Raw genomic sequence first — 18,596 nt, forward strand, 5'->3', positions numbered from 1 at the left:
CACAATATAACAACATCCCAATTAGAGAGGGAGCATATGCTGAAATCTGGAGAGCATATGTTGTTTTGGTAGCCTATAACATTTGCTGCCAGCTCAAGGACAATTCTTCTGTATTCAAAGTGGGAATGATAGATGTGAATAAGTGCCTAGGAAGAAAATAACTAATGCAATTATCAGCCAGGAGTAGCAACTGCAGCCTTATTCCTGTTTTAATAAAATTACTACAGGGCAGTGTTCAGGCACTGTTTCATGAGAGCTAACCTAGGTTACATATGGGTGGGTGATTTGGAGGGTGAGAGCTCTACTGGCTGTTTTGTTTGTGGCAAAACAGATTTTGAAAGTCTAAGCTGTTTTTTTAGACTGTAAAATGATTTTTTCCCGGGGGTGGGGTTGTTTCAAGGGCTTCGCACCGATACAGTACGTGTGCAGATATTAGCAGGTTGTGAGGCTCGCAGGTGGCACTGCCAGTAAAGGTCCTTGCTCAGAGCGCTGGTTGAGCTCTCCAGTGTTGCAGGTTCGACCTTGATTTGTTTCACTTGCTGGCCAAGGCAAACAGTGGGATGATTTTAACATTATGACTTACATTTTACTTTTCCATTTTCGATTTACATTTAAAAACAAGAAGAGGAGGCACTTCTTTACCCAAATGGTTACGGGAGTATGGACCAAGCTTCCCAGCCTTGCTTTTCAGGTCAATACCCTGGCTTCTTTCAAGAATTGGCTGATGAGGTCCTTGGATCAATTAACTACTATTACATGAGCTAATTGAGATGAATGGCCCAGCACAACTGGTTGGATATGTCTTCAGTAAAGCCCTCTATACGCCTGCAGGTACCTGCCAGATACCTGCAGGCTTGCCATCCATGACAGCACCTCCAGTCAGTTCTACCTCTCCACTGGAGCTCACAGTGGAGCTGGATGGCTGTGTCCTTGTGTCTTGTTCTCTCCCAAGTGGGTGTGCGTGTTGCTGCCAGCAAGTTAAGTCTTTGAGCATTTGGCATATCTAAAATGGGAGGATGTTTGTGACCCATTGAGAGAAAACAAGCCTGTCAAGTGTCAAGAGTTTACCCTTCGCAGTCTGGGCCTGAACAGTACAATGTGGAGAGTATTTTCTGTTGTTCTCTGGGACCAGTCAGTGGGTGTGATCGTGAGTTGGCTTGAACGACAGCTGGAGCCCAGCCAGAAAATTGGCCTATTAAAAAAGAAAAATAAATCATACTTTAAATTGCAAAAAAAAAATTAAATGTGGCTTGTTGACATAAATAAAACGTGTAGGTGTTCCTTTTTTGTGTGGAACAAATGGTAACAGACACTTGAAAGTTACATTGTTGCCTTCTGATTATAAATGTTCGGAGAAAAATAGTTAAGACTGAGATAGATGAATAAGAAGACTGTTAAGATGCTATTTTAAGTTTCTTATTAGGATTCTGTTTGTGGATTTTTTTTTCTGTGGATCCCTTCCATATGTCTGTAGGTCTCTCTTAATAGGCTGTATTTAGAGCTGTACCTCTGCTGTCTTTATCTCTGTGAAACTGAAATGTGGCAGAAAGCATATCTCCGACAAGTGAGAAGAGGTTTTGGACTTGCAGGGCATTATCTAATGCTTGCTGATGCACAAATACAGAATCTCCTGCACAGGTTCCCTAAGGCTAGTGTGTGGTATTTTAGTTAGCAAAGCACATTTGTCTGGAGTCTCTGGTGTATTGCAGCTCCCAGATGGAAAACAAATAAAATCAATATTTTATCACTGAAAATAATCTTGGCCTTACATTTTAGAATCCCTTTTTTCACCCTTAAAAAAACTAATTGAGGTGCATGATGTAAAACTAGTTTTATGAGCTTCTTTCTACCTACATTTTACTCTTCCTTTCAGAATGCATTTTATTAGATTGCATGCTTTTTCCAGCGTGAATGTCTCATGTTTGTTAATAAAACAGAAAGCTCATCTGTCAAATACTTGATCCTAAATAATAACGGTGATTTAAATATAAACAGGGACATTGATATGAAGCTTATCAGATTCTGTAATAATGGGAAATGGAAAATAAATGGAAAGAAAAAAAAATGCTACCTTTTTAGAAACCTTTTTTTGTAATACCTTTTCCTTCACCCTTATCTACTTAAATCTGAGCTGCACAATGAATGCCAATGAACTTTATGATATTACCCAGGTTTCAATTTTCATGCTTTTTCATCAGCCTGAAAAATGTTGAAAACAGTGCTTTAGTGGTTGACATTTCACTTCTCATGAAGAGAAGTGGGAAACTGCTCACTCCTGCGAGCTGAAAGGAAGTAAAGAGTAATCGGGGAGAGATATGGAACAAAAAACATGTACAAAAAGACACTGTATTTAACACATTTCACCACTTAACCACATCCTTGTAGCACAGTAGATTGAACCTTTGGCAAAGGTTTGAGGGTCTTGTTGTTGCTGGATTTACGTCAAGATGTGCCATAACAAGGACATGATAGCTCATTCCACTAGGGTGCTGTCTCCTGGGCTCCTTTAGTGGAGTCAAGATGGACAACCTGCAGCTTCACCCAGTACAATTGTCTGCTTCTATTCCCTGAATGTTATGATCTGAAAAGATGTTATAGCCACTGAATCACGTCCCCTGTAGTACAGTAGGTTTAAGCTTGCCAGAGGTTTGAAGCCCTGTGGCAGAAATTAGGGTGGTGAGGGAGTTTTGGCAGAGCTGAAGTTACCCCCCAAGTGTGCCATAGCCTTCTGTGAAAAACCTCTGCATTTTTACTTCTGTTTTTCCGACATGGTGATGGGCAGTAGGTACCGCATACGTTATTGGTCTTGGCGTGTGCGTATGACTTCCTCAAGCTGAAAATAAATAATGATCATATTGAGTACTATGTCAGAATGACCTGTGGTTTTTTGCAGCAGGAAGCCAGCTTCCACAAATGACAGCAAGACAGAATATTTGGTTATCCTGTTGCTGGGTATATCTTTACTCTTTTCTTTTGCCAGGGTAACAAAGGTAAAACACAGTGCAGAGCTCCTGTTGTTAAAGCTAGCTCACTTTCTAAATGCCATGTGTGCTTGTACTGTATGAAGTGTGTAGCCCCCTCTCTGCTCTGTGGAGCGAAAGCCTGGTCCCCTACAGATGGATTAATGCATTTGTCATTTTCTGTTTAATTTTGAAAGTCTGTTCCTGTTCTCTCCTCTCCCGCCATTGATTTCCATGCGTTTTTCCAGCTCTGTATTATGCCGCCCGCCGTTCTGACAGATCGAAGTTAATATAAATATTTTATTTCGTATTTTACATCCTTCTCCTCTGGTGCAATTAATCACATTGGAATAGATTAGAAAGTGGTGTGTAGGGTACTAAGGTAACCCACAGAGATTGGGTGGCAGTTTGCGTTTTGCTGGTGGAAGGCTACAGCAGCCCGTTTTTTATATCCCTTCCTATTGGATTAGGGGAAAAACAAGAGTAACCATCCTTTATTGTCGTTCAGCCCAGTGTGCTGCATGGCTTGAGCTTAGCAATTACCCTGCAGGCAGATATTAGGTACTGCACAGCTCATTTAGGGTCTGACCTTAATATCTCCTCTCTTTATCAAATGTCATCAGCCCACCCGATTGCTCAAAATTTCTAGTCCGTAACCTTTACTGCCTCACATTATTACATTTGTATCCTCTTTTTATTTTATGTTCTTTCCCCCTGCTTGGTGACGTTTTTTTTTTTTGCCATTTTGCTTGTAGAGAGAAAAATCTTTATACTGTCTTCATGCTTAGTTATCTAAACGTGAAACCGCTGCCCGGCTTTGTCTCTAACCTCACACATGACTGCTCACGCTGCACGGTGCCATTCTGCTTTCTTGGACTGGTTTTGTTGGTCTGGGGACCCTTCACACTGTAATTATTGAGGACTGCATTGCCCACTGGTTATTAAATACATCCTTTTGGCCTACCAGGTGTCTGGATTGTAGCCTGCAAGGAACCTGATGGCTCTGCCAGGCTTGTGTCTGCCTCTTTGGCCTCTCTTTACTGCAGTGGTTCCCAGTCCTGCTCCTGGTGATCCACACACCTGCATTAGATAATTGAAGCCTTAATTGATCTAAGAAGCTGCTTCATTGGAATATTTGTGTTTTGTTTCCAGTCCCAAGTTTGGCATTTGATGTCACTTATAAGACACAATAGGAAAAAGCTCCGACATGTTTAAGAGCTGAGGACAAACAATGAATCTTCTTATTAAGTCAACGAAGGGTGATTATATAACTTGGGGCTCGGCTGGAATAAAAAAAACCAACAGGTGTGTGGATTATCAGGCCCAGGATGGAGAACGGCTGATCAGTAAAGAGCCTTTGTTGGCAGCTTCAATCAGTGCAGTTGTCCACTTCTACTTCTTGTGTGTTAGGGGCTTCGGCGTTCTCCAATCTGCAGCCTGGCTGGATGCGTGACCTCTGTCACCATTGTGTCTGACTGCTCACCCTTCTGGGTGGTGCAACAGCAGAAAAATCTTCCATGTACCTGAAAAGCCAAGAAGTGGTTACCCTCATGGGCCACACCCACTCGGTCTTGGAAGGGAATTGTTAGTCAAAAAATCTCGATCAGCTTTCCCTTATTAGCTGGGCCTTACAAGGATACAGGAGGAGCCAGGAGTGGTCCAGTTGTACAGAGGCACACATATTGCACTTTTGAAGAGATAATTAAACAACACAGAAATCTGTTTGCATACTCAGTCCTTTTGCTTATTTGCATCTTCTCCTTATTTTTATCTTCTTCTGATCTTCTGCTTACTTACATTTTCCATACTCCCCTGTAGTTTTCTTGGTATTTCACTGTGCTTCACCTAGCATAAGCTCATTGTAATAAGTGTAACACCACCTAATTGGGAGCAGGAAGGGCTATAAAGTGAGCTAGGAATGATTTTAGACTTTTTCAGCTTTTCCTGCAAGTTTGAAGCAGTAAAACTCATATTATACTCCTACAAAAAAAAAACAGACCCTGTCTCACGGGGGCAAACCAGGGCTTTGGGGATGCAGACCTTGTTTCATTAGAAAAGGCGCATCCTACATGGTTGGTTTGAGAGAAAGAGAAGAAAAACAGAATGAAAATGTTATTGTCTGGCCTCGTACAAAGGAACTGATTTAATGTAGAATTTTTCCATGGCTTGATGCTTGATGCTTTGTGCGGCTGTCATTATCAATGTAGTCAGTGGATTGAGAGAGCACTGCTGTTAATGAGGGCATACTCACCCTTCCACCCTTCTGGGCGACAGAGCCTATCAGCTCATTTGAATTTTTATAAAATCTACCTCAAGGTTGTTGTTTTTTCAGTTTTCATAAGCTCTTGCCAGCTCTCTCGCATCATGAGATGCAGTTTTTCTTACACTGTTTTCAAGCTTAGCGGGTTGTCTCCTCTTGCACACAGTGGGACCCACTACCATGGAACATGATTGAAAAATTCAGCTACAGGTTACACAGAACCGCTGCTGTTATTCTTTTTAAATCTTTTTCTTGTAAAAAAAAAAGTCTTCTTATTAATGTTGTTTACCAGTAACTGAAATGAGAGATTCATAGTTAAAAAAGAGAAGAAAACAGCAATTATGTTTTACTATACCTCATTAGAGCAGATTGGTGAAAAACACTATAATCCGAACCATTGGAGTAAAACCCTTTATTAACTAGGAGTTTGCGTTCAGCACAGTCAATCAGAAGAAGAACGTGGGCTTGTGTTCGGACTAACCTGTAATGCTTTATGTAATTAAACTTTTTATTATATTGCATTCAGGAAGTAAATGTATTTTTTTTTAATCTGCATCTCTGAAGTATCAGTCATTTTATTTGTGTGTTTTTTCCCATTTCTTTAAAAGTTGTTTTATGATTGCTCTCAGCTCCCGCCTGTCACTTATGTGTTGTAAGTTTAATTTTAAAGAGAAACATGACTTGCGTCACAGCTATAAGCAGCAGCATAAATACATGTTCTCAGAACATTGAAGAACATTAAGATTAAAGCATTGCAATTAACATCAGCCTAAAGAAAATCTTACGAGGTGTGGGTTTTTTTTGGCTATGGAAATGACGGCATATAGCTTTGTTTTATATTATTGATTACTACAATTCCTGTTAATAATGATTCTTCAAACCGATAGGCATAGATTTGAAGAAAAAAAATTAAAAATAGTAAATAAAACATTTCATATTAGTTTAGCTCACATAAAAACACTACTTGTGTAAACACTAGAGTAAAGTGCTTTGAATATGAGGTTCCTCAAAAATGAATTTCGCAGCAAAGATGTCATTTGTTGCCTTGAGGTACAGTGAGATTTGCTACTCTGATAAGGGATGGGGAAAAATCTCATTTCTGTAAATCTCTGTAACATACTGTGAGGGCAGATATATGGCTTTGATGTCATGCCTTTGATATCATACTTGAAAGCTAGACAGGGGCTGAATAAAACATTTGAAACGTGAGTTGTTAAAAAAATTAAATAGCCATGTCCCATAGGTTCTCGAGTATGAAGATGCGGGTTTTAAATAGGTCTGGGGAAAGTGCACTTTTCATGGTCTAATGGGGACAGTGAGCAACGTTTAGCCATAATTAATGAAGATTAACAATTCAGATAAGTACGACAGCAGTCCATTTAATTTCAAGTGCTCCAGGGAGATATTGATATGTAAAATTAAAATCTGTTTGATTTTGCATATTTCAGGATCTTATTGCAAATTTTACACCCATTTTATTGAAGCTCATCAGACTGGTGGGGGGTGCCTTATGGGAGAAGCTATGCAGAGTTTAGCTAACCTACTGTACCAACATCACCGGCAGCCAGCACAAGTTAAGAGCCGAGCAGCGGGATTCTATTAGGGGGAAGTGTGAGTAGTAAGAATTCAATAAAAAAGTCATGTTGGCACATGTTTCTTGGGAAGGTTGCGGGTATATCTCCTTTACTTTCTGAAAATAAACTGCTGGTGAAGGGAGCTCAGGTGTTTTAGAGATATATTAAGAGTGAGTTGACACAACCGCAGTGCTTTTAGGTTCTTTGATCAGCCAGCAAGCTCTGTCCAGAGATGGAATCAAAGCACTTAATGCTCTTACATGAACATTTCCACAAAGTCTCAGAATCCTGAAAAAAGATGCAGGAAGGTGGGAGGGAGGGGGGGAGACTTTGTATCTGGGGCAGTCAACTTGGAATCTGACTTTGAAAGATCTAAGCTTCTGCCAAAAGTGAAACACTAGGTGTCAGATAACTGCCAGGGCAGTGCTGGTGACTCAGTAGCTCATTGCAAGCTAAATATCCCAAATTTTCCAAGTACAGTAGGCAACGTTCTGCTCCTCCCCTTGATTAGACAAATTTGCTCACAGATGCTGCTGTACGTGCCATGATCTCTCCTTCTGGTACCCCCAAATGACCTACAGTGTGACTTTCAACAGTGTGACTGAAGTTTTTTTTAACCTATTTTAGATTTTTTTTTATCTACTTTAGAATCATTTGGACTGTATCTGTTTTAGGTATGGATAGCTGTATATTTCCATTTTATACTGCACAAAGCATACATATGTATAAAAAATCTTAATTAATTTGCATTGCACATTTGTGAGGGATCAGCCCATTTCTAGTGTCAGCTCTTTCTTTTTCAAAGTGTTCTCAGTACCAGGTGTTAAGAAAACAACAACAGTTTGAAATTTAAATTTGTGTATTTATTCTGTGGCAGAAAGTACCTCTGTCTTGCACAGCTAAGAAATTCAGATTTCAAATGTAGGTTGCCAAACCAAGCTCTGAAAGAAGATAATGGGTTGTAGAGTTGATGTATTGATGGAAGTTTTGCAGGTTTAGTGAATTCACAAGTCTAAAACAGCCTCAGTTCATTTGCTCTTCGAGATTAATTTGACCATTTAGAATGAAAAATAGGACTTCTGGTGCATGTGGGGACATTACAGAAGACATATGATCCAAGGATATTTCGTCGGCAGATTTTATTCAATCTCAACACATCATTATATGCAATCCATATATCAAATATAAAATAGTTTTGAACTAGCAGCTGCTGTATAAATTAAATCTGATGCTTGTCGCATGTGATGCTGCAAAATCAATTTATCTTTCAAAAACATGGAAAAAAAGACTTGTAAGTGTATTGTGAAAATTAGCAGATTAATTTCTAACTATCACAAAGATGCATCACATATAGAAAGAATGAAGTGTTTTGTTCATGTGAGAATTACCGGGAGTAGGGTTTGGGCGTTATGATGAATATCATATATCATCCTGTTTTTCTTGATATATTAATCTTGATATATCTATACTGTATATCTTGGAGGGAAATATCATAATACAGTTGATGATGTCACCAGTGTTGATTTTAATATATAATCCCATTTTATATTTGTTTCTCATATTACTAAATGACACATTTTTGATTGCTACAGGTCTGTCAATTCTTTCAATCCGTTATTTTCAATTAAGACTTTCACCCAGCACTACAGTATTAGTATTGCATCCTTACCATGACAACAGCATTTTGAGAAAAGCAAACAAACACATTTTCTGTCCTTTTTAATGCTGTTCTTTCATAATGTTTATCTTTCCTTTTGAAAGGACTGTGTATTTATGACTTGTGCATTCTGCTGTCTTTATAACAAACTCCGTCTCGCCACCAGTGCCCATCCTACACTTTGTGAAATACAGAAAGTGAACTGTATCTAATTGTTTTTTTAACTCATATTTCCTTTTCAGTATTTTGAGATACATTACCCATTTTCCTAAAATGGTAAATGCTCTTAGCACTCAGTTGCAACAATATTACAATAACGAATAAAGTGGACCATGATCAGAATGATATAATATCGCTAAATATTTTCTGTAATTTTCTAAAATATTATGAATATTTTGTTTTGAGGTGCATTGGCTACCATTAATTCCTTCTGTATGACCTGGGAGACGAAATGGTTAAAAAGATCAGCTAGCTGTAGTATTTGGTTAATTTCAAAGTGACATAACATAGTGTTTATAATGTAGTTTAATCAACTCTGTGTTAACTGCTTACACACTGAACAGAGAACAAAACAAAATCTTTGGGCAGTGGAAGGAGGGATTAAAAGAGAAATCGGTGCTATGTTTTCCTCCTTCAAGGAAGAAGAAAAATACTGTTTACTGATGAAAACTGATTAAATTCCAGATTTGCTGTGTTGAGAACTTCATACTGTATTAACTCCCCTGTGGACGTTTTTGCCAATAAACAAGTAAACAATGGAGTAAAACTGCAGCCGCTCAGAACATTCTGCAGTCTCCTCCCCGATGAGGAGTCGGCTGCCGACAGCAATCCCTGGTGCCACATATTCATTAACGTTTTTGCTCATCAGAAGAGCAGATTCATGATCAATGTCGTAGTTAGCGCTCATTAGATTGCAAAAAAAACAAGATTAATTGGAATGGTAACTTCCAAGACAACAAAAGGATCCGCATAGTCTGCTTTAGGTCAAATGGCTTTTCAGCAAAAGGTGATTCTTTGTCCATCCATTTTTTAAAGACATTAACATGTTTCAGAAAGAAATGTCAGTAGTATATACAATACAAAGAGAGGCTAGGTTCCTGGGCTCCATGTTAAGACTCTAGAGAATATCTCTCTTTCTTCTTTTAAAAAAAAAAAACTTCCTTGTAGTTTGATTATTTATTTAAAAACATACTGTTATTTAAATTGGCTTTGATTTCACGACTGACATTAAATCAAATGAGGAAAAAGAGGATGCAGGGATACATAGATCGCAAGAGACAGGAAAAGCGATGTGTGCTGAACAACTGTTTCCATGGTTTTTATAGATCACTAACCCCGTTACTGATCCTAGATGTAGTAATTCAAAGTGTTTAGAGCCCATGAACACATCCTCCTTTCATCTTTTTATTACTTTTATTTTAAATCTATAATACCTTACATCTTAGATTTCAGTAAGCCTCTACATATTTATCTCAGGGTCGTATCTGGAATTCTTGGCTTCTGGCGATTCAAACCTCCTAAGAATCAGCATTAGTGTCATTGATGTATTTTTTTGGAAACTGGGATGAGTTTCTGGGGGTGTCTAGCCATGCTCCTGAACTGGTGGAAAAAAAAAAACTTTCTGTGATTGTTAGATAAGATAGGAGAGAAGATCAGATCACTTTATTGACCACATACATTTTCTTGTATTAGGAATTTGTCTTTTCGCATGCTGTATGTTACCATGGCTGTGATCAAGAAAAAGTACCTGACTAACCGGAATTGTGTATTTGCCTAGGCTTTACACAGTCTACCAGAAAGCGTGCTGATCAAAAAGGTCTCTTTATTTAGTGTTCCGGGAGTTTTGCAGATGCTCGGTTTGGCCAGAGCTCTATCAGTGGGAGTAGAACCCTGATTGGATTTATTTCTCTCCAAAAATCCTGGAGCCTCAGAGGAGCGATAGACACTAGATTATGATCCAGCGCATAAGTCAAGGCTGTGCTTAGCTGGCGAAGTTCCGTGAAAGAATGGGCCGAAAGGGAACTTCTGCTGCCACTTATTTTCGGGAATTTAGTTTGTTCACACTTAACTCTGTCTAGTGCCTCAAATTCTGTGTTTCACAAATCCTTAGATCTGCGTTAGAGAAAATGGTAACAAAAGAGAAATCCTGTAGGTTTAACTGACCACTTGTTCACCGTGGCTTAAAACCTCTGTATACAGTTTAATGGTGGTGTCTTGTACCATTTTGCTTTTAGTCTTTTGACAGGTAGGAAGCTGAGAAACATTTTTCTGGCAAAAAAAGATTCCATTAAACTTTGTAGAAGCAATATGGCTTCTGTAGTTTTAGCTATAGTCACTTTTGAGTTTCAAGGTTTTATGTTCTCAAGCAGTGATAGCATAGGCAGATCCTGAAGAGAACTGGAATGAAAGCATGAAATGAAAAGCAGGCAAGACTAGCAAACAGAGACATTTTTAACTAGATAGGTAGATAACAAAACAGAAAACATTTGAGAACGTCTTGAGCCACGAACCCAGGTGGAAAACAGAAACACTTGATTGAATACTTAATTAAGAAGAAAGATTTTAATTATTAAATAATAATAATTTCTGAATGATGAAAATGCACATGACAGGGTGATAAATGACAAAATCATGACTTAAATAGAACACTCAGTCTTTTTTGTTAGTTAGATTTCCTTTACTCCATCAGTAGTGTGCAAGTGAATAATTGAAAACATCAGTCTGTATTTAAATCGGTCACTCTCCCTTTTTTGTCAGGACAGAAACGTATGAGATTTGACTGGAAAAACTAAATTAACTTGATTTATGGTTATGAGCTTTTTTGGGGGGTTCATTTTGAACATGCAGAAAAAATAATAATTCGCCTTGCTTATCACTGTCACGACGTGCACAGGTAGGTTTCATGAAAGTAATTCGAAAAGTGAAGTGAGAGGTAATTATGAAATGTCACTGAACACCGAGGCCTTTAGGTCAATGTTAGTGGAAATGAAGTTTACAAGAGGCTGATGGTTTGGTAATTGGTGCCCCATCTTTTAAGTGTAGAGCCTTAATTGTCACATTTAGACAGGGGAGCAACCTTCCCTTGCAGTGTTGTTGGATTAAGTAGTCTGAAGTGTTGTTCTGACTGCACTACAGGTTTCCATGGCAACAAGTTGCTCTGGTACTTGGCATGCAGGATGGACTCAAGGCTTTATTTATTCCATCAGCAATTGATGTTTTTCTTATTTTTCTTATTATCTTACAAGGATGTTTTATTTTCTGATTAACACTGTCATTATCCGTGATAATTTTTTTTTGTGAGTTTCTAAAAGCCCCGTACTCTACTTAGGCTCTTTATGAGCAAGCATTCAGAGAGACTCCCTCACAGGAAATGGACGCTTGATGTAGATGGCGGACGTCACCGGTTCTCATCTCACGACTCAGAGTTTTGAAATGTGTCTGTACCCATTGTAACCTGGGAGGGTTATTTCATGACGTACGCATTCAAGTCATGTTGCTTGGTTTGAAAATGTACAGTAGGACTTTTAAGAGTTGGGTGGGATTTGAACACCTGTAGGACGTCAGACGACATACTTGACTGTATTATAGACACATATTATAGGAAGTGGTATGTCAGCAGTAAAAATAACAATTATTGTTCTTCATTCAAATAAGAGCAAAAGACATAACCTTCAAAGAAAGTCTCCTTTTCCCTCATTAAACCACAGAAACAATAACAAACTTCCTTCTGCATATTACAAGTAAAATGAAGGAACTGAGAAGAAAATATGAAAAGAGCAATGAAGGAAGTCATATTGAATAGAAACAATTCATAAACCAGTTACCGACTGTAGTCTTAACAGTAGTAACTGCAAGTAAACATTGTTCATCAGTTCTCTTGGTAATATTCCTTATTTTACCAAAAAAATGTTTGCATTTGATTGTGATCCTCTTGTCAGCTTAATTTCTTGTGGACATACTTGGTTAGTCTATCTGGATGCATGGGTACCTCATTACGTAGCACTGTTAATACTCAATGACCTTTTAAACCATTCAAAAGAAGTGATCTTCTATTTGGAACAAATTTCCTGCTTTTAAATTAGCTGTTTAAAATGAATGCAAATCAAGCATACCATTATGAATGCACACGCGCCTGGGCAGCCAGTGCTATCCATAAAATTCACACTGACTTTAATCACAAATAGAGAGTGCTTTAAAATAAATAAGGTACAGAGACTAAACAGTTTGCAAAACAAGTGGATGATGAAGCCAGTTGCTGGAAATTAAACCACTTAATGTGTCAAGAAGTTGCTCTCTCTGCCTTTTCTCTTCATCTTTATACTCATAAATAAACATTTTAATTCGGTGCAGCCCAGTTCAGAGGATTAGATGGTCAGAAAGAAACTTTTAAAACATTAACAAGATTGACAATCCTAATATTGTGCAGTCTTGGTCATTGTTTAGCCCCCACATCTGATGTAGAGGGCATAACACATTGTAAACATACTGTACAACACTTTAGTATACATTTAAAATCTAAGGTCACAAATTTCCCACTTAATTTATTAATATTGCTTCTTTCCTTAAAAGTGCATGAAAAAAACTGTAGAGAGATCTGGCATGGAACATTGCAGACCTTTTCTGTCAAAAGTCAGACTAACAATCTGGTAAACTTGCAATCAGAACTTGTGTTTTCTGAAAACTGTGCAGAAATCCAGTTGGTGTTTAGTCACATAAGGGTAAGGTCTTAATCATACCTATCATACCTATCAAATGGATGTGTCTCTAATCTCCGATCTTTCTTTTGTTTTTCAGCTTCTCTGCAAGTGAACATCATTCCGGCACAAGGAGAGATCAGTGTGGGAGAATCCAAGTTCTTTCTCTGTGCAGGTAGGCTCCTTGTCACAGCAAAGTAAAGAAAGCTTGTAAAGAAAGCATTTGGCCCCTGGATAGGAACCACTGTTGCAGGTGCTGCTCCCAGCATGCAATCTCTATACTGTATACAGTTCAGGATTCAAGAGACCTGCAGACACTCTGGCCACCCAGGAACACTGAAACTTTTGCTGCTTTCTGAATATTTTAGTCATGCGTACATTTTCATATATCTTCCCTGTGTTTTTGAACTGTCAAACATTTTCTACTTTTAGAATAATAACTACCAAGAAGAACCAGAGGAGGATATTAAAAACAAACACTCTGTAGAGATAAAGGCCATGTTTGAATGCCAAAATGGAAGGTTTATCTCTTGATATTCCATCTGTTCAAGTCCTTATAAATGTAATTACTGATTTCAGATTTCAATTTTTACAATTCATAAAGGCCATGAGAAAGTGTCTTTCTAAAGTGTTTCTGCTCTTTGGGAGTAAAAATTGTCCTTTTTATTCCCCTAGTTACTGCTGGTCACTCACCGATTGCTTAAACTGACAGTATAGCTAATGTCCTAAATTTCCACTTTGTAGAGCTTTAAAAAGAACCTGTAGCTCTAGGTTTAATTAGATTCTCCGCAAGACACATTACAGGACTGTTAGTGCACTGCAGATTTTTTTTGGATGAGTCATGAAAAAGCATGACAATAAAAGACCTAATGATAAACGTAAATTACTCAGTATTGCTCCGTATGGCAGTAATGACATATTTCCATGGTAATGCCATTACTGCACCCGATTTTGTATTCTTATTGCCCGAGTAAGCTGTGCTTGCTTTCTTCAGTGTTCTGAAGCTGCTGAAAAAGAATCACCATTTATTTCATTATCAAAATGGAAACAAGCTTCAATATATAGCTGGAAAGAGCTTGTTCTGATAAATTTACCTTAAATCACTCTGTGGGTTTTCAGCTGAGTTTAGAAAGCCTTTAAAATTAAAGTGATACTGCCTGCAGCTTTGTAGACATCCAAAGGAGCCAAGCCTGCTTACAAAACCCCGATTCTCTTCAAAAATAAAACACCCAACAAAAAAGCCACGAAAAGCTTCCATAAAGTTAATGTGCAATTCAGTTCTTATCATTTTATTTTTTTGAATATTGTTTTTATTTTACTATGAAGGCGGGGAGGCTTTCAGCCATAATGATATCAATATAAATGACTTTGCTATAACATTATAAAAACCATAAAGGAGCCTGCTATTTAAAGCCTTTTTGTATACACAAATGTACAGTATTTTTCACATCTGACAGCTCAAGAAAAATGTTTCTGAAACACCACTTTCTTACCTTTCTTATCTCTCAAAGTCAGCACATGGTACAAATATCTGGATGCTTGGAAATATAACCTTCAGGGTTCAGTTAGATGTTTTAAAAGACATTAGGAAAAAAATACAGTCTTTCCTCCCAAAAGAACAGAAAATGACTACTGTATTCTTTTTTCTGTTGTGTTTGTATTTAGTGTTTAGGTCTATGCAAACATACGGTAGTGATAAATACAGTAGTATAAGAAAAAGATTTTGATTAACTCTTGAAGCCAGGAGCAAAGGAGTATGGCATAGTTCTTAAAGACTATTACAGATCTGTGACTCAATGTATTGTTGAGTCCATTTTCTCAATCGCCTAACATGGCATTGGGTATTATTGGACAGTCTTGAAAAAAAATGACAGTAATTTATTTTAACTTAAAAAAATAACATATTAAATTGTCTAACCATCTATCTTTAAAAAGATAGTTTGGTAGCACGCACGTTATTTAAATAGATCTCAAAGGGATTTATGTTCCCAGTATTCACAAACTGTGGTACTTACTAAGAGACATACAGTATGAAAAATTTGCCCCTAGGCCGTTTTAAAATCTTGCCGTAAAAGGAGGGCTTTGTTTCATAGGATGTGTAAGCTTCCCAGTGAAACATATTGAAATGCAATATGGACTTGCTCTTGAAAGCTAATGTTTAACTGAGTTGTTATAAATCATTTCTAAGGCACCAAAACTTTCTTTTTCAGCTTGCAATGTACCCGGAGGGAGTTTAAGTCTAGCGGTGTTATGATAAAATATTTGATTAAAAAAAGGAAAGGAATGTAGAAGTATATTGGAATGTAGAAGAATATTACTGATGCATGGAGAAGCACTGCACTCTTGTCAGTAGTGTTGTAACAAATGTACTGTTCCCATGCAGACAAAATATCTACCTCTGTGTTCTAGGAGTTATTAGGCGCATTAACATTTGTGGTCTATAGCGTGAGCAAAAAAATATACTAGTTATGCTGTTTTGTTTTATCATTGGAAAGGACACATATTCTAAATAAAAAAAGCACATATGTTTCCATACATACTGTGTGCTGTTATACCGTATATTGGTTCAGAACCTAAAAGAGCATTTGACATGACTTCTAGATCTCTTTAGAGAAAGTCCAGAGGATTACCAGAGACACAAGGAGAAATTTCATCACCCATCCATTTCTCTCATGTTTGCCTTTAAACACAAAAAGGGTATTGTCCTGCAGTTGTAACAGTTTTGACATTTTATAATTAGCAGCAGAATCATTTGTCAAATTCTACTCTTCCAGATAAAACAGCCGCCTGATGTCGCCAAGTGTCCTACTTTCATCTTGCCTGTCAATCCCACTTGTCCCTCCCCTTGTTCTGTTGCTGTTTTTCAGTCACTGGTGAGGTAACAAATATCGACTGGTACGCACCCAGCGGGGAAAAGATTCTACCAAACAGACAGGATATCTCCGTGTCTCGCAACGATGAGGCCTCGTCCACCCTCACGCTCTACAACGCCGACATCGACGACGCCGGAGTCTACAAGTGTGTGGCGAGCCATGGCGAAACCGAGGCCGAGGCCACCGTCAACATGAAAATCTTCCGTAAGTGTTCGTGCGGCACGCTGTTCCGGTTTATGTTATAATAATAATAATAATTGCTTACATTTATATAGCGCTTTTCTGGACACTCCACTCAAAGCACTTTACAGGTAATGGGGACTCCACCACCACCACCAGTGTGCAGCCCCACCTGGATGATGTGACGGCAGCCATAGTGCACCAGAACACTCACCAAACATCAGCTATCAGTGGGGAGGAGAGCAGAGTAATGAAACCAATTTATAGATGGGGGTTATTAGGAGGCCATGATTGGTAAGGGCCAATGGGAAATTTGGCCAGGACGCCGGGGTTACATCCCTACGGTTTACGAGAAACCCCCTGTTATTTTTAATGACCACAGAGAGTCAGGACCTCGGTTTTACGTCTCATCTGAAGGACGGTGCCTGTTTACGCATAGTGTCCGTGTCACTATACTGGGGCATTAGGACCCACATGGACCGCAGGGTGAGCGCCCCCTGCTGGCCTCACTAACACTTCTGCCGTTGGTGGGTTTCTGGGCCGGAAGCAGGGATCGTTACCAATTTTCCCGAATTGTATTAGTTTGCAAAGCCTAAACCAGTTGGCGTAGGTTTAGAAATACTAAGTTTAAGAAAACGCGTCTTTCTAATCGCATGAGCGTTCCATCTGAAAACGATAAAAAAGTATTTTACACGAGAACAAAGGTTGTTGAAAGCTGTCCCTTTTCCTCGTTTTAAGACCCGAATTAAATCTACCGTTGTGACTCGCAGCTTCTGTGGCGCGCAGAGAAAAATCTGTTTCGGTGATCAAGAGGAGTCTGTTTAATACTTGTCAGCCATTTACCTAGAGATTCTTGATAAAAACCCCAGAGTAGTCTCTGATTCTTTCCAGTTTCTAAAACTCTAAGAATTTAAAACTCTTTCTTGTGCAACAGAAATACAATTTTTGGCAAAAAAATATAAAATATTAGCTACAGTTTCTGCACACGTGGATGCTGATATAAGAGAACCATCTCTTTGCTAGATTCTAACATATACAGTAATACTGTATTCACCGTGTTCCCAAAATATCTCTCACTGGCGCAACATTGCAAAAGAGTTTCTTGTCAGACATACAAACATTGCATTGGTAATGTTAACTGAATTAACCAGATTTTTCCGTATCGGTGTTTGTGGTTGAGAGAACCTTATGTCTTTAGCATGCCAGTTGATGAATTTTGTCATCTTGTGTTTGCCATTGTTAGATTTTTTTACACTATATGTCTGTGAAGATTTATGATCAGGTCCTTGAATTTACAAATGCATAGCAGCCCAACAGTGCCTAATGAACCCTTCTGTTTTTGGAGATAATGAGTTCTTTTTTAATATCCCTTTATGCTTTCTGAACAATTACAGACCTTGAATATGTTATAAAGAACCTGTCAGGGATGCAAATAGCGGAATGAGGAGATTTTAGGTAGCAAGGACACCTGCGTGGATATAAATAAAGGAAGAATGGGGGGGAGTTCACTTTTGTATTATTTTGTCTGAAAAAAACAATGCTTGTTTTTTTTTCTTTCAGAAAAGCTAACCTTCAAAAACTCACCATCCCCCCAGGAGTTCAAAGAAGGAGACGATGCGATTATCGTTTGTGATGTTGTCAGCTCGCCTCCTCCCACTATAATCTGGAAGCACAAAGGTGTGAAGATTCAGGTTGAGAAAGATGGTAAGACATCAAAACCTGGATCCCAGAGTAAAGGGTGAACTTTAAGGTGATTCTCCTGAGCTGTGCAAGACATCATCTCTTTAATTAGTTCATGTCAGCTTCTTGTTTGTTTGCAGTCTGTCATTTCAAGCAAGTCTCCCACGTATCTTTAAGCATGGTCACATAATCCAGTAATTTAAAGGTTTCGATGCAAGCTGCAAAGCAATGGGTGTTTGAACAAGAAACTAGAGTGGTGAAAATGTACAGTAAGTAGACCTCCTTAACATTTAATGGTATAACATGTTTACATGTATTTGACCTTTACCTTGTCCCCACTGAGTCCTAATAGTAGGTAAAACGAACCTCATTTGACAGGTAACAAACATTCTACTTTGTCATTATATTTAAAAAAATCAACAGGCATGCAATGTTTTGTGAAATCGTGTGAAAAAATAATAGTACCCCTTAACTGATATCGAGAGATAAGGGTTCACTTACTTTTCACATAAAGTTATTAAATGCTGGCTGATTTGAAAAAATAATGACAAAGTAGACTTTTGTATGTTATTTGTCAGTTGAGGTTAGTTGTATCTACTATTGGGACTGGGTGAGGACTAGGTGAAGATCAAATATGTTAAATTATAAAATCTTAAGGGGGTGTACTTCTTTTTTCACCTCATTGTATGATGTGGGTCTTTTGCAGTCTTGCTGTTTT

General features: G+C 38.3%; 1 protein-coding gene across 6 annotated transcripts in view; it reads left to right on the forward strand.

Annotated features, from left to right (window-relative positions):
- Positions 1 to 18,596, forward strand: part of ncam1a (neural cell adhesion molecule 1a) — a 242,147-nt gene that overhangs the window by 145,014 nt on the left and 78,537 nt on the right. For all 6 annotated transcript variants that reach the window (XM_088619965.1, XM_088619959.1, XM_088619961.1 and 3 more), the window contains exons 2-4: positions 13,246 to 13,320; positions 16,013 to 16,222; positions 17,759 to 17,902. In XM_088619965.1, coding sequence (XP_088476091.1) covers positions 13,246 to 13,320; positions 16,013 to 16,222; positions 17,759 to 17,902 — 429 coding nt within the window. The remainder of the gene's footprint in view (positions 1 to 13,245; positions 13,321 to 16,012; positions 16,223 to 17,758; positions 17,903 to 18,596) is intronic.

Source organism: Lepisosteus platostomus, chromosome 25, assembly GCF_059453375.1.
Source record: "Lepisosteus platostomus isolate fLepPlt1 chromosome 25, fLepPlt1.hap1, whole genome shotgun sequence".
Classification (NCBI taxonomy): Eukaryota; Metazoa; Chordata; class Actinopteri; order Semionotiformes; family Lepisosteidae; genus Lepisosteus; species Lepisosteus platostomus.